Source organism: Anabrus simplex, chromosome 12, assembly GCF_040414725.1.
Source record: "Anabrus simplex isolate iqAnaSimp1 chromosome 12, ASM4041472v1, whole genome shotgun sequence".
NCBI lineage: Eukaryota > Metazoa > Arthropoda > Insecta > Orthoptera > Tettigoniidae > Anabrus > Anabrus simplex.
Window position 1 is genome coordinate 91,624,748 of NC_090276.1, and position 16,628 is coordinate 91,641,375.

At 39.3% G+C, this 16,628-nt stretch overlaps 1 protein-coding gene across 1 annotated transcript in view; it reads right to left on the reverse strand.

Moving 5' to 3' along the window:
• The window catches only part of LOC136884330 (EEF1A lysine methyltransferase 2), a 41,900-nt gene that overhangs the window by 24,077 nt on the left and 1,195 nt on the right, over positions 1-16,628 (reverse strand). The window contains exons 2-4 of the mRNA XM_067156428.2: positions 11,842-11,940; positions 6,559-6,643; positions 3,429-3,750 (exon numbers count right to left, since the gene is read on the reverse strand). Of these exons, the coding sequence (XP_067012529.2) occupies positions 3,429-3,750; positions 6,559-6,643; positions 11,842-11,940 (506 nt within the window). The remainder of the gene's footprint in view (positions 1-3,428; positions 3,751-6,558; positions 6,644-11,841; positions 11,941-16,628) is intronic.

Consider the following 16,628-nt stretch of genomic DNA (forward strand, 5'->3'; position numbering starts at 1 on the left):
AAAAAAGAACTCAACACTATACGCAAAATCGCATCTTATAATGGCTACAACAAATGTTTTATAGAACGCATAATAAATAAATTTAAACATCAACCCAATACTAAATTACAAAAAGAAACACCCAAAACAAAAACATATGCTACTTTTACTTTTAACTCTGACATTTTCCGTTTAACCAATATTTTTAAAAAAAAGAAATGTCAATATTGCCTTCAAAACCAATAATAGAAATTTAGATATTTTTTACAACTCCAAATCGGTTAATATACAAAACCCATTCGATAGATCAGGTGTATATAGGTTTCATTGCAACGACTGTACCAGTGTTTACCTTGGACAGACTGGGAGATCATTTAATATCAGATACAATGAACATGTCAATGCCATAAAATATAGAAAATTTTCGGCAATAGGTCAGCACACACAGGAATATAAACACAATTTTTACGGTATCAACAAGGACTTGGACATCATCGAAACAATAAATAAAGGCCCACTCCTAGACCTAACAGAGCAATGTTACATTACTTTAGATCAATATTATAATCCCAACTACAATCTAAATGATATTTCGAAAAAACCTACAATTTTATTTGACATGCTTATTTCATTGATTAACAGTTTAAAAATTCCTAAAAATCAATCAGTACATAAAATATTACGTAGCGCGCTAGCCTACTATCCCCGGCAAAGCTCACGCCCCCCTGACACACAGGCACACGTGAACGCAACCTCTCCTGCGTCCCCTTCCCCTACATAATTACATTGACATTCAACAGTTGTTCCTCACTCTCTCCGCACGCTGTTACATTCAACCTGAGGTGAGTTTCATATCTTCAATTCTTTTCTATAGTACCGCGTATCGTTCTCAATAACTCATATTCATTTCACTATTTCCTTTTTTAGGTCCGTACTGGTTCGAGATTAACACTATTTACGGCCCATTTCCATCTGGCACATAAAATAATATTCAAGATCTTAACCATAGTTTCGGCCTCAGCCACTCAGTTATTTACATGGGAAAATACTAGAAGCAAGGTTCAAATACTCAAACAAGAAAAAACACTATTAATGGTTATGAATTTCATGTTTTTGGTCCGTATTGAACTGAGAATAATATATAAGTAATAATAATAACAACGTAAACGTTTCCACCTTTTCAATACTAAAATATATTCACAAAATTACAAATTACACGGTACTAGTTTCGACCCATCTAGGGGTCATCATCAGCCGTATTGGAGCAAAGATCACTTTTGGCGAAATCCTAAGAAAATGTTATTTTAAAGAATAACAAGTGAAATGAGATGTTATTATGGTAATAGTTAATAATACAAGGAATATACATACTAAGAGGTTTTTAACAAAGAATATAAATGGGGTGTTGTAAAAATTATAATCATGGAAATCAGTAAGTTCTTGTATTGAAATGACATATATAAAATTATATATGACTTAGGAAGAGGGCTTAAGGTGGGGCTGAAGGGTGCGGGAGAAAGTGTAATTGTCTTGGAAGAGTACCTTTGATTAAATTTAGGATTGAGTTTAGGTTGGCTGTATTATTGTTTCTGAGGAAAGTGATAAATAGATCGAAGAGTATGTTGGGTTTCTCTGAGATTTCATTGAGATTGTGACTGGCATTAAAGTATTGGTCTAGGTGTATGTAGTAATTTTCCATTATGTTGAGTAAAGGGCCCTTGTTTGCTAATACGAGGATGTCCATGTCTTGTTCAATATTGGTGAAATTATGGTTATAATCTTGCATGTGTTGGTGTTAAAATAGCCTTCAAAACCAACAATAAGAACATGAACGTTTTATACAATACTTCACACATCAACAAGACCAGCAGTTTTTTAAAATCAGGAGTTTATAGGATCAAATGTACCACCTGTAAAAAAACCTACATCGGGCAAACCGGGAGAAACTTCATTATCAGATACCACGAGCACACTAACGCAATAAAATACAACAAGTTTTCAGCCATCAGCCGTTTCATATCGATATTAATGTGTATGTGGGGTTTTCCCGACTTTTATACAAAATTTACAAGTAACTATTCTCATTTTGGTTCCGTATTGAAGTTGACGTATGTCTCAGAAAGCTCAGTCAAGCTAGCGTTGCTGGAACAGCCCGACGTACTTAATATGCACCGTACGAGTAAGTACCGCCTTAGGCATTTTGTTTCAGAAAAACTTGATCATTTCTTCCAACAAATGTTTCAACGGAGTTATACATCAACTTGACTGTCTTTTAGATCCAATCGACTACCAACATAATTACTGACATCCGCTAGCTTTGACATACGTTTTATCATTAGCAACGCCTCTACAAGAAGTTCCATTTTCTTTTCTACTTTCAGATATACCAACTGTATACATTTTAACATGTTTATTACGTTCACACTTCCGTTTTAAATAACTGACAGTGATTTTACCATCTTGGATTCAAACTATGGGAATTGAAGAAACATCCCCCTTTGATGATTGTGTTTACACTCAAGGGCATCACAGTCTTAATGATATTATAAAAAAGGATCCATTTTAGTTTTAAACTCTCAAAATTCATGTTTAACCACGTTTTAATCTTCAAAAACAGTTAATTTACTCTTTTTTAACATACTTCGGTGCATTATTGTTGTTTTAGATGTTATTGTATAATGTTTTACGAAATCATTTTTCAACATTTTACCCTATAATTTATAAGATTAGAATGACTCCATATGTATTATTTTTAAGATTGATATAGGCTGATGATGCCCGTAAAGGAGGGTGAAACATGTACCATTGACTTTTATGTATTATGTATAAAATTTTAACCATATGAAATAGTGGATCATATTGTATTGTATTGAACAGGTGGACTTGTAATAATATTTTATACAAAAACCGGATATAACGACAGTCAGTTATAACGAGTGAATTTTTCGTCGTTATGAATTCTCGCCATAACTTGACTTCTACTTTATTTCATAGGAGTTGTGGATTATATATTGATCTTGTACAGAAGGAAATTCCAAGTAATCTTCTCATGGATGCTATCACTGCAGAAACTCAAACAATTCTACTAACTGAAGCTTTTGAAATTCTAGCATTACATTTCATGAAAAATTGTGTGCACTGCTTGATCTCGAATTTGCTTGATGGCGCAGGAGACTATGCTCCGTACGAAGGCACTGACAGAGAAATAAGTGGTGACAAATCTGAATCATTTCGTGGCGATGACTGGCTAAACAATTAAATGCTTTAAACGCTTCACTATTTTTTTTAAATTTTCATTTGTCATTTCCCCGGGGCTCGGCTTATAATTAAATAAATATGGCAGACCGTAGCAGACTGAAGAAGAATGGTGAAGGTACAGAGTGTGTCTGGGAAAAGATGAAGAAGAAAATCTTATATAATATAGCCATATGGAATGAGATTATACTGACTGTCCTGGAAGTGTGCGACCAGCTCCTTCTCCGTCCAGTTACAGGAGGTGATGACCAGGAGGCCTCCAGGATGCAACAAGCTATGTACAGAGGAAATGTACTGCTCCCTCTTCATCTTGGTATCATCGGGGCAGAGGCTCACAGCGTCGTATGTGCCCTTGTCCAGAGCGACTTGGTACCGCCTGCCGTCCAAGGCGCCAGACAGCACGTCACACACCTCGTAGTGGATCTCCAGGCCCTGACTGCTGGCCACAGCTCGGGCTAGAGCTATGGCATTTGGCGAGTAATCCACACCCGTCAAGGAGGCAAAACCTTCTCGTGCCTACAAACAGGCAAAGTTCACAAAAAAATTATACAAGACAGTTTTTCTTCAAAATACCATTCCATTTCCCACAATTGAGTATTTCCAATTATGTGTTCTATCTTTCTGCATATGACTTGATACATTTGTTCTTTTAGGTAAGTAATTTAGAATAAGCCTGTATACAGGGTCTGCCAAAAAAAAAAAAAGTTTTCATTCTTCAACAGTTGGTATCTGTGTACTGTTGTAACGATATGTAGCACAGTGTTTTCTTAACAATTTTGCCTACTCGCATGACTGCAAGATCACGCGACGCATGATATACGATACTGAAAGAAGATGGCCTGAGCACAGCTGATGTTTGAGGAATAAAAGTTTATCTTAAAGTAGTACAGTGGAACCTCGATTATCCATTCCCGGAACCTACATTTTCTCGGATAATGCGTTCAAATTACGTGGTCCCGCGAGCATCGTAATTAAATCACGTTGTAAAAATCCCGCATTATCTGTTCCTCAAAGAAATGATTTCCCGGATCAACCGTCCAGAAATTTCAGTCCCATCAATGCTAAATCCTTGATCAAGTGTTTTTCAATAAACTGTATCTCACGAAAGGATGACTATGGCATATTTATGGATCTTGGCGTTAACGCACCGTCACTGCAATAATTAGAGCAAGTACTGTACTGGAAAAGCGATCGGCATTGAACTTGCATAAGGAACCATCTTAGCATCGAATTCGCGAGGTATTGTTCAGAGAATCTTGGAAATTATAAAGTGGAGAGTGGCCACAATAATTGTAATGAAATACAGAGGATTTTAACAGCTCTTCTTGAAGACAGAATGAGTTTCGTCAAATGTTCGCACTCATAAAACGTCCGTATTATGTTCAGGTTTAGATGTTTATATTCTTATTTTTTTCGATTGTATTGCCAAACAGGTTTTCGCCACTTTCGTCAGGGCACTCTACAGTAACTGGGCTTTCAGTCAGGAATTGAAACTGCTCCTTCTTAACACAAATCTTGCACAAATCTAGTATTTTAATATTATCGTATACGATTATGTTATCGAGACCAGAACAGATGTTGCACCTTACATACAAAAGGCCATAGGAGGTCTTGGGATTGCCTGTTACTGTTTTGGTCCTAATATAAGATTGGGAATTTTACGTTTTTGTGTTAAAAGTCAATAACTGCAGTTGTTTTATTCGCGCATGTTACCTGTAAATGGTTTATATCATTTCCAACTCGTACTGACATGTGCAGCAAGCGCGCTTTCCAGCTGAGCCCAAGGTCACAGATAACTGTAATTTCTGAAGTTTTGATGATTTTTTTTTTTTTTTTTTTTTCTCTCTTTACAATTTGATTGGATTGGTTATGGGCAGAATTGAATATAATGCATTCGAGAACTTCTGAAACTCAATACTTACCTTGAAAACCATGTTCTTGGCTTCAATATAACTTTTAAAAGTCGATGTAGGCCTAATTTACGTGGTACAAGATTTCCAGAAACTGACTACGAACCAGAGACAAAATTACAATGGAAGATTAAGAAAAGAAGGGATTTCGCTATCATTCTGGGCGTTTTTTGTTTTTTTACAATTGGCTTTACGTCGCATTGACACAGATAGGTCTTATTGCGATGATGGGACGGGAATGGGCTAGGAATCGAAAGGAATCGGCCATGGCCTTAATTAAGATACAGCCCCAGCATTTGAATAGTGTGAAAATGGGAAACCACGGAAGACCACATTCAGGGCTGCCGACAGTGGGGTTTGAACTATCTCCCAAATACTGGATACTTGCCGCACTTTAGCGACTGCAGCTATTGATTTCGGTGCTTTTGTATCTAATGTGCTTTATTTTATTAGATAATTAAAAGCTACTTGTGGCCGATTGTTGTTTGCCTTGGCGTTATTAGATTTTTCAAAGAGTTTGGCTAATCAAAGTTGCTGAACTGAAAGAAGTTTTCACAGGAAACTGACGAAGTTTCCCCTGTAAAACTGAATATAAGGTATTGAGATTTTGAACTTGCGTACCGGAAATTAATGTTTGGTGCCGATTTCGTGGTCTAACTTGCCTGCCTCTCATCCAGAGGGCCTGGGTTCTATTCCCAGCCAGGTCAGGCATTTTTACCTGGATATATGGGCTGGTTCCAGGTCCACTCAGCCTGTGTGATTACCTTTAATTGAGGAGCTATCTAATGGTGAGATGGCGACCCCGGTCTAAAGAACCAGGAATAACGGCTGAGAGGATTCGTCACAGTGACCATGCGTCACCTCGTAATCTGCAGGCCTTCGGGCTGAGCAGTGGTCGCTTGGCAGGCAGAGGCCCATTGGGGCTGTAGTTTGGTTTGATTTGGTTTAGGATTATTGTAAGTTTATAATTATACATATTTCATTTTTGTGATGTTTAGTCAAATTGTTGATGGCTTTCATTCATTCTCGGATTTTCCATTTTCCCATGTTGTACGTTTTATTTTAATGGTCCCTCCAAAAACAGAGGATCAAGGTTCCACTGTATATCAAATGTGAAAATTTTGCTTAAGTTCAGCAGTCAGAGGAAATGTAAGTTTTGAACAGAACGTACTACATGATCAAATGTGATGTGCAAAGAGGATGATCTAAACAGCTAGAAGTCCCGTTTCTTTGGCTATAGTTCTGGAAAAGTTCACACTGCCACAGAAGTTGGCTACAGAGAGTGCACATGAGATAGGTAAACCTGCAGGAAACCTGTATTCAACCATAAATTAACAACACAAAGTTTTCCTTCATTATAATGTGTACAGATATATTTGGCAGTCCCTGGACATAGAGTGTGTACATAACTCACCAGTTCCACTAGGAGCATCCCATTGCCGCACCCAATATCTATGATGCGATCCGTCAGGTGCACCCTGTCATTGGAAGACAGCCACCTGGAACACAGGCAGTGATTAGGAACTGACAAAGGAGGATTAATATGTTAATTCTTTCCTTCAAACATGTATTCTCAAGGCCTCTTGTTTGGGAAATCAAGTCTCTGAAGGGTCATTTTTTTAAAATTATTATTATTATTATTAATATTCACCCCTTGGCCAGCTCCTGCCAGTTTGGGATATACCGGTATGAGGTAGAGCACTTGTTCGGAGGCAACCCTGCCCAGGGAGTGGCGCTGCTGCCTATGTTGTGTCCCAGAATGGTATGTATCATCTGGTAAGGGTCCCAGCTCAGGGTTACGTGTGAAGATCTCAACGCAATCTACAATGGAGAAGGTGGACTTTGGAATGGTGGAGATTGTGGAAGAGGCAGCCCAGTACTCAGGGAATAGTATGAGTACACTATTCATCAGCAATATTTGTTTCCCATGTTAGGGGCGGCTGCAAGAGCATCTGTTCGCGAAGTAAAGGGTGGACTGAATAATTGCTGGCAGTAGCTCTAAAAGCTTTTGTGAGTGTTGACCCCATCATAACAAGAGCCTAAAAACGAGTAATGGCAATTTTTTTTGCTAGTTGCTTTACGTCGCACTGACACAGACATGTCCTATGGCAACAATGGGACAAGAAAGGCCTAGGAATGGGAAGGAAGCGGCCGTGGCCTTAATTAATGTACAGCCCCAGCATTTGCCTGGTGTGAAAATGGGAAAACACGGAAAACCATCTTCAGGGCTGCCGACAGTGGGGTTAAAACCTACTATCTCCCGGATGCACGCTCCTAACCGCACGGCCAACTCGCCCGGTTATTATTATTATAGAGTACTTGGACTACTTAGGAACAGACTGTCCTTCCCTTAGTTTGTGCAATAAGTTTCATGCTCTGCCTTATATGCTGTCTTTGTTCGGTCTCTTCTTCTCCCTTTCGTGAGTAATCACCTATTTCTGGTGGTCCTGTCGTGTATAATGACCTGTGTATTGCCAAATACATTTTAAGTCTCATATTCTGTCAACTTATCTGGTGTTACCCATGGTTTGGATGGACTTTTTTTCATAGAACCAACATCTTGTTGGTTAGTCTGGTTTCCCCCTGTGGGTGAGGGCAGTAGAATAACACCCACGGTATTCCCTGCCTGTTGTAAGAGGCAACTAAAAGGGCCCCCAGGGGCTCTGAACTTTAGAGCGTGAGTTGGCGACCACAGGGCTCTTAGCTGAGTCCTGGCATTGCTTCCACTTACTTGTGCCAGGTTCCTCACTTTCATCTATCCTATCCAACCTCGCTTGGTCAACTCTTGTTCTTTTCCAACCCCGACGGTATTAGAGCACACAAGGCCTAGGAAGTCTTTAATTTCATGCCCTTCTTGGCCCTTGTCTTCCTTTGTCCGATACCTTCATTTTTCAAAGTGCAGATCCCTTCCATTTCTTCTCTCCGATTAGTGTTATATAAAGGATGGTTGCCTAATTGTACTTCCTTTTAAAACAATAATCACCACCACCACCACCTTAGTCGGGTTGAATTCATGCACTTCATATGTCCGTAGAACTTCATGTGGCATTTTTTTCACATCAGAGATGGATTCAATGCACTGATATATTTCAATATTGGTGCTGATCCTGCATTCGCCACTATGGTTCTTCCTGGGTCTCAATATCTTCTGTATGAATGGGCATTCTCTAATCTCTAGTGTACTGGGTAGACTTAGTACTAGTGTCTCTGCAGCGCAAGGCAGATAGAATAAAAAACAGGTAGGTTCAATTGATAACGTTATGAAGCAAGGTCGAAACCGGTCCCATTTAAATAGAAATGTGATTGCTACGTTTCTTTCTTTTGAGTATTGAACAGGTTGAACCTCCAGTTATTTAATTTTTAACATCAATAATTTCAATACGGAACAATGAAATTTTTATCTTTAAATGAAGCAACAACACGCACTGACAGATCTTGCAGTGTACATTGTGTTTACATGAAACTCAATTGCCCTGACACTTGGTTCCCTAGAGCAGTACAGATTTCCATGAGATGCTTGCAATGACTGGATACTGATTATGTCTAGAGCATGGCTTATTTCTCCTACAAAGGAATATTTTGTAGTTTCCATGGACCTGAAACTATTTCAAAAAATAAACGTGTGATTAAATACCGTAGCTTGTTCCGGTAATCATAAGCCAGTGACAATGTTGCTAGGCTTTATGTAAGAACACAGAAAGCTCAAGTCCACAGGATGCAAAAGTCTGCTGCACAGAAGGACCATTTGTGGGTTGCTTCATTTGCAATAAAATTAACATAATTCTGGACATTCCTTACACCGAAATAAGTGCATAGAGTATTTTCCTTTATGTTCTGTTATGAAATGTATACACTGTCTTACTGTAAAGTGTCTGTAAAGTGTGCATTATTATGCAAGATGGAGCTGCTGCCACATCTCATCATTCGTATTATAGCGCACTCGGGTCCCCACGCTATCGCTAATGTTTCTGGGGAATCTCACTGCATGGGCCAGTCCATCTGCACCGAACAGTGCTACTGGCATCATAACTATAGCATAGTGATGTATTTTCACATTTCTGCTGATGTTTCTCTACTTACAAATTTTGTGTCAAATGTTCTTCACGACTGAAGAAGGGCAAAATTATTGCCGAAATGTAATTCTTTGTTAAAGTTTTAGACGCTTAAAGATTTCTATTGTATTGAAAATGGTGGAACTTCAATTCTTTCTCTCTAAGGAACATTCTCTGTAAATCAAGACATCTCACACAAAAACAAAAAGATTTTTTGCACTTCTTTACACAAAAACTTCCTCAAATATTGATTATTTACTCTCCCTACGTCATGCAACACACTGGGAGCAATACTTACATACTATAGCGTCCCAACTAACCCGACGAGTTGAGAGCCACTTTGGCCTTCAAATTACAGAAGTAAACTTTATGATTTGAACATTCTTCATTAAATGATGTGTAAAAAAATTGAAATCGCCCCTGCCCCACACGAAAAAAAAAAAAAAAAAAATCGCAAAAAAAATAATCAGAATTTCACATTAAAATGGAAATTTCATATCAGACAAAAAATTCTGCATTATTTTGCAAGCAAGAAAAGATGAATTTTGGACCTAGAAAGGCTCTATGAATATATAACAACATCTTTGCAAATCTTTCACTTGCAAAAGTTAGGTATCCTATTAATGATATAAATGATTATGATATTCAGTAAATCATTCTTAATATTGGCAGTAATTTATGTGGTGGTTTTTTTTTCCCCCCTAACCGCTTGGAACTCATATAATTTAGATTTGTTTGTGAACCATCAATATTTTGTACACCACTACTGTTAGAATTAAGTGTGTGTTACTATTGTTATAAACTGCTGTAAGGTAATCTCACAACAGCGAAGGAACAGATCACGAGAGTGGCAACATTTAAATACCTGGGATGTCACATCAATGATGACTAGGACCTTACTCACGAGATCCGATACAGAATTGAGCAGGCCAGAACTTCTTTTCTGAGACTTAGGAAACTTTTGACAAGCCGTGACCTTTCCATTTCACTACGGACACGACTACTCCGGTGCTACGTTTTCAGCATTCTGTTATACGGAGTTGAGGCATGGACACTAACTGAGACCATGTGCAAGAGATCGCAAGCATTTGAAATGTGGACGTACCGAAAGATGCTGAAGATACCTTGCACAGCTAAAATGACCAATATAGACGTTTTGCAGCGTATGAACAAAGAACCAGAAATTCTCACTATAATCAAGAGAAGGAAGCTAGAATACTTTGGTCATATGATGCGGAACTCTAAATACCACCTTCTGCAAGTAATACTCCAAGGAAAAATTAATGGAAAACGTGGTCCGGAGAGAAGTAGGACATCATGGCTTGGCAACTTGAGCCAGTGGTTTGGGGTGACAAAGCTTACTCTGTTCAGAACAGCTATGAACAAACAAACTGATCGCCAACGTTCTGCGAGGACATGGCACATGAAGAAGAAGAAGAATATTTGTACACCACTACTGTTAGAATTAAGTGTAAGACTTTTATAACATTTGGTACACTCTTGTAAATACTTAACATTTTTTTAAAACTCAAAATAGTCATCAAATTCACACACTGGTAAATTGCTTCCATTCTTAATTGCAAAATAAGTTGGAATCGGATTCACCCCACCTTGCTCCATAGATTCCACAGCTGATACAGCACTGTGTCGAATGTGTCAAGTGTCTCAAGTGAATCAGCAGAGAACTACAAGATAACCTCCAATCGATTGCAGAGACATAGCTGCATATGTCTGCAAAGTTTGAATGCTTCATGAAGTCAAGATTGTGAGTACTGGGTAGTTATAACAGGACGTATATCGCGCTCGTAATGTTAAGGGCACAGCAGTGTAGCAGTCATTCGCTGCGCTCACAATACAATGTAATGGTTAAATCATTATAAACCGAGTCTAACCATCACATTATTGGTCTCCCCTACTTCTCTTACCCTCCATAATCTAGTCCACACCCTACCCTCTTCAATTCGCCTCACATGATCCCACAAAGGAATCCCGTTTATATGTATATGTTTATATGTACAGCTTCAAACAATTGCAATATGTTGGGTCATCACTATACTGTCCTTGCAACCTACATCCATGGCCAATTTCAACCTTCCAGATGTCGTCACTTTCTTAGCATCGGCAAAAGAACTCAGGGAGATCAAACTCGTGCCAGTGGTTGGAGCTGGGCGCGTCAACATGACACAGTCACCTTGCTGACAGAAATGTATTTTTCTTCGTAAAGTAAAAGAATCGTGGTTCTTGAGTGGTTCACTGTATTTTTCTTGTAAAGGATAGATGACAACCCATGCTTGGTGCCCATTTCTGCTGTTGACCTGTTCTCACTGTGAAAGACGGACCGACATAGGGATTTCATGAGAGAGAGAGAGAGAGAGAGAGTGTGTGTGTGTTTTCTCTTCTCTCCATTGCAGTCATAAGATGGTTAAAACCCACATCAAATTTAGAGCGAACATGTTGGACAAAGCAGCATGCACACTGGGATCATAACGATGAGAAGAGTCTGGGCGCTAACACCTAGGAGAGTACCGTGAGACTAAGGCAGTTGGAAATGCGTGCAACATCCAAAATTATTCTGAAGTAAGACGGGCACAAAACTCCCACAAAAAATTCTGTAAGTTGAATGCTGAAAGACAAAACAAAATTACCTGACTATCCTCAATGCGCTGTCTTCACCGAACCAGATCTCTCCCACATCACCGTGGTCGGTATAGTTCTTGAGCTCATCACTGTAGGCACGCTCCCAACTGAAGCACAAGATGTATTAGTCAGTAAATTTTATATTGTAAATCTATAATGGGCAAGGTACAGTAACGATTTTTAAACCATAACGATTTTCAAGTTAGCAATCATAAACACAGGAAGATGTAAAATCCAGATATTATGTTTTTCCACTTTAGACTGGTTTGATGTCTGGCCTCACAGACATTTGAGGTAAAGTGTGTCTCGCTCACAAGCACCCACTCAGCTGTCTACTTGGTATGGGTCTGGTACCTGTAAGCTAATGGTCTAAAACTCTCCATCACAATGTGATCAGATCGATGCTATTCAAATTACGAATGTTCCCCAAAAGCTACATAAGTCATTACCCATATTACTAATGAACAAACATAAATTATCAATCAAGTTGCTCGTCTACACGGATAATTGTCTCCTGTAAGAACAACAAAATAGTTCGGCATCAACCACAGCAGTTTTGATGTGTCATTTAGTTTCAAGTTTGGATATGTTGTTCGGACTTCATCAATGTTTTAAATTAAGACTGTAAATTGTGTCATACCATAGTGTTTATATTATTATTGGTTATATGTGTACTTATGTCTTCCAATTGGAGCGTGGCTGAAGATGACCCAATATATATGGGGTCGAAACTAGTCCCAGTTTTATAAGACAATGTATATTCTAATGGTATTGAATAGGTGGAACTTTCCTACCCTTTGATAGCCTTGAATTCCTATCGCTTAACAAGACACTCGTGGAATCCATGGTTCTCTTAAGTTCTCAAGGGGATGAAATTACTAACTGGTTTGATAGAAGGTAGTTCAGGTTTAGGAAAGGTTACTCCTGTGAGAATCAACTTGTAGGATTCCCCCAAGATACAGCAGATGTTTTAAATTCTGGAAGTCAAGTGAACTGTGTCACTACTGACCTATCGAATGCTTTTGGTAGGGTAGATCTTAGGAGACTGTTGATGAAAATGAAAGCTATTAGCCTTGTGTTGGCAGATTTACTGGCACGTAAAGAACTTCTCCCAGGACCTAATTCCGGCACCTCAACGCCTCCGAAAACCATAAAAGTAGTTAGTGGAACGTAAAGCCAATAACATCATTACTGAAGGGTATTAGGCAACACAAAAGAAGTGGTGGCTATATTTCTAGAAATTAGAGATTTAGAGTACAGTGATCTTTTAGTGATTAAGAGGGGGTTCTGCTACGTTGTGTGCTGGCCCCACGGTGTAGCGGTAGCGTGCCCGCCTTGTACCCACAGGCCCCATGTTACATTTCAGGCCAAGTCAGGGATTTTTACCTAGATGTGAGGGCTGGTTCGTGGTCCACTCAGTCTAGGTGATTACAATTGAGGAGCTATCTGACAGTGAGATGGCGCCCCAGTCTAGAAACCCAAGAATAACGCTGAGCACACGACACCTGATAATCTTCAGTTCTTCAGGATGAGCAGCGGCCACTTGGTAGGCCATGGCCTCTTGGGGCTGTTGCAACATGGGTGTTTCTTTTTTTTTTTCTGCTGGGCTGTATTATTGGACATTCAAGTTTTCTTCATCACCGTCATTTTACAGTTTCAGTTTCCTGGGTACTGTTGGCGAGCCTCTTCCATTCTGTCTTATTGAGATACGTTCTGTTGTTAATGATGCCCTCCAGCATGCTTCCCCGATCTGCAATGTCTATCTTTAAGTTTTATTATATATGTAAATTATATCACTAATGAACTGGAATCACAGTTGCAGATGATGTATAGAGTAGGGTTTGAGCAACTTCGAAAAGACCTCAACAATATGGACAACAGGTAACTGGGATGAAAAGTCAGGTTATGAGTTTCACCAAGAGGAAAAGTCACCGAATTGATGGGGTGAGACGTCATGGGGATTACTAAGTTCCTAATTGTTAATATAAGGAAAGATCTTCATTGGTTTAAGCACATTAACAAGGCTGTAAAAAAGTTACAGACCTCTTCATATAGTTTTGATGGTATACAGGTGTTGTAGTAAGGATGTAAAGGAGAGAGCTTTCTCCTATGATCTACCCTATAAAAAATGTTGGAACCGGGTGAGTTGGCCGTGCAGTTAGGGGTATGCAGCTGATAGTTTGCATCCGGGGGATTGTGGGTTTGAACCCCACTGTTGGCATCCCTGAAGATGGTTTTCCACGGTTTCCCATTTTCATACCAGGCAAATGCTGGGGCTGTACCTTAATTTAGGCCACGGCCGTTTTCTTCCCATTCCTAGATCTTTCCTGTCCCATCGTTGCCTTAAGACCTATCTGTGTCGGTGCGACGTAAAACAAACTGTAAAAATAAAAAGTCTTGGATAGCGATACCTCCTGAATCTAAAATATCTCCTATATTTTGCTGGAATCCTACAAGTTGACCCCAATTTAGAGTATGGTTCCAGAGGTTCCAGGATTACCTGATGCAAGAACTGGGAGGGATGCAAAGGAAAGCTACGATATTTGTTCTTGGTGATTTCCCACAGAAAAGTAGTGTTAGGAAAATGGTGCAAACTTTGGGCTGGGAAGATATGGGAGTAAGGAGACGAGCTGCTCGACTAAGTGGTACGTTCTGAGCTGCCAACAGAGAGGTGGCATGGAATGGCATTCGCAGATGAATAAGCTTTTAAAAGTAGTAGAAATATGAAGATAAAGTTAGAATTCAAGAGGACAAATTGGGGGAAATGGGGAATTAAATAATTTACCCAAGTTAATGTTTGACAAATTTCCAAGTTCTTTGAAATCATTTAAGAAAAGACTACAAAAAGAAGGATAGGGAATCTGTCATCTGGACAGACCTTAAATGCAGGTGATTGATTGATTCAGACCTTACTGGGTGTAAGAGTACTTTTGTATGAAACAGGCATGAAGAGTGTTGCGTTGGTAAGGCACTGTATCAGAGTGCTCTCTCATGAGGGATAACACAAGGATGAGATTTCAGTGGCAAAGTGTGGGAATCTCCTTTGCGTAACCTGAACAGAACATACCTTTCATGTCATTATAATAATAATAATAATAATAATAATAATAATAATAATAATAATAATAATAATAATAATAATAATAATAGTTACAATGTTGTCCAGCTCCTTGGTAGAATCGTCAGCATGGTGATGTTTGGTTCAGTGGTTCCTGGATTTGATTTCCAGCTGGGTCAGGGTTTTTAACTTTGTCCAATTAATTTCTCTAGCTCGGGGCTGGATGTTTTTATTTTTATTTTTGCTGCTGGGTTTTAAGTCGCACTAACACATTGAAAATTTTTAGTGTTTCAGCACGATGCAAGGACAGGAGTGGGCCAGGTTTGAGAAGGAAGTGGCCATGGCCTTAATTAAGTTGCTTGGTATGAAAATGGGAAACCAAGGAAAACAATTTTCAGGACTGCTGATAGTGGTGTTTGAACCCATCATTGCTCGAATGCAAGCTCACAGCTACGTGACCCTAACCACACAACCAACATGTTCGGTGGCTGGGTGTTTGTGCCATATTCAGACAACACATCACACTACAAACCACCACTAAAACATACAATGGGTTGGCATTAGGATGGGCATCTGGCCATAAAAATTGGCTAAATCCATACATAGTGTCAAATCAGGTAACTGGGAATTAGGCCAGGAAGAATAAGAGCTACAATCTTATGTTATTTGCCTACCAATCACAGGTTTTTTCTTCTCATACCATGTCTCTTAAAATCCCTTTGTGGGTGGGGGCAGTAAAATAACACCCACGGCATACCCTGCCTGTAGTAAGAGGCAATTAAAAGGGGCTCCAGGGGCTCTCATCTTGGGAGCATGGGTTGGCGGCCATAAGGCCCTTCTACACTATCCAACCTCCCTTGATCAACTCTTTTTCTTTCCTGACCTCGATGATATTAGAGCCTCGAGGCCAAGGGAGTCTTTCACTTTCACGCCCTTCATGGCACTTGTCTTCCTTTGGCTGATACCTTCATTTTTCGAAATGTTGGATCCCTCTCTCTGCTTAGTGTTATATAGAGGATGGTTGCCTACTTGTACTTCCTCTTTAAACAATAATAACCACCATCGTCTCTTGAAACATTCACGTATATTATTCATCTTTCTGAGAAATAGAATCTTCAGTGGTATGTTCTGAGCTGTCAGTGGAGAGATGGCATGGAATGACATTAGCTGACAAATAAGCTTGCATTATGCTTTGAAAGTAGAAAAGATCATAATGTGAAGATAAATTTAGAATTCAAGAGGAAAAATCGGGGCAAATATTTGTTTATGGGAATCTGGACATCTGGCTTGACACTTCAGGATCACGGTGGCAACAATGAAGTTCGCATGCAATATGGAGTGCCACCAATCACTGAAAAGATGAGTGAAAGTTGCCTACTCTGATATGGGCATGTACTTTGAGTTGCTGAAGCAACAGCTGCAAAGAATTTGCTGATTGATGGGAAAAGGTCAGTAGGATGACCGAGACAACGGTGGCTGGACACCATGCATGGAAATCTAAAAATTGTATGCCTTCATCCTGATCTGGCATACAATCATGTACAGTGGTGACAGAGAGCCAAAGAAGCGGGCCCTGCTAGTATGTCGCACAAATGCTAAAGAAGAAGAAGATTTGTTTATAAGAATTAGGAACTGGAATAATTTACCAAGGGAGATGTTCAATAAATTTCCACCTTCTTTGAAATCAAATGAAGTTTTTTATTTTACAACTTGCTTCATGTCGCACCGACACTGATA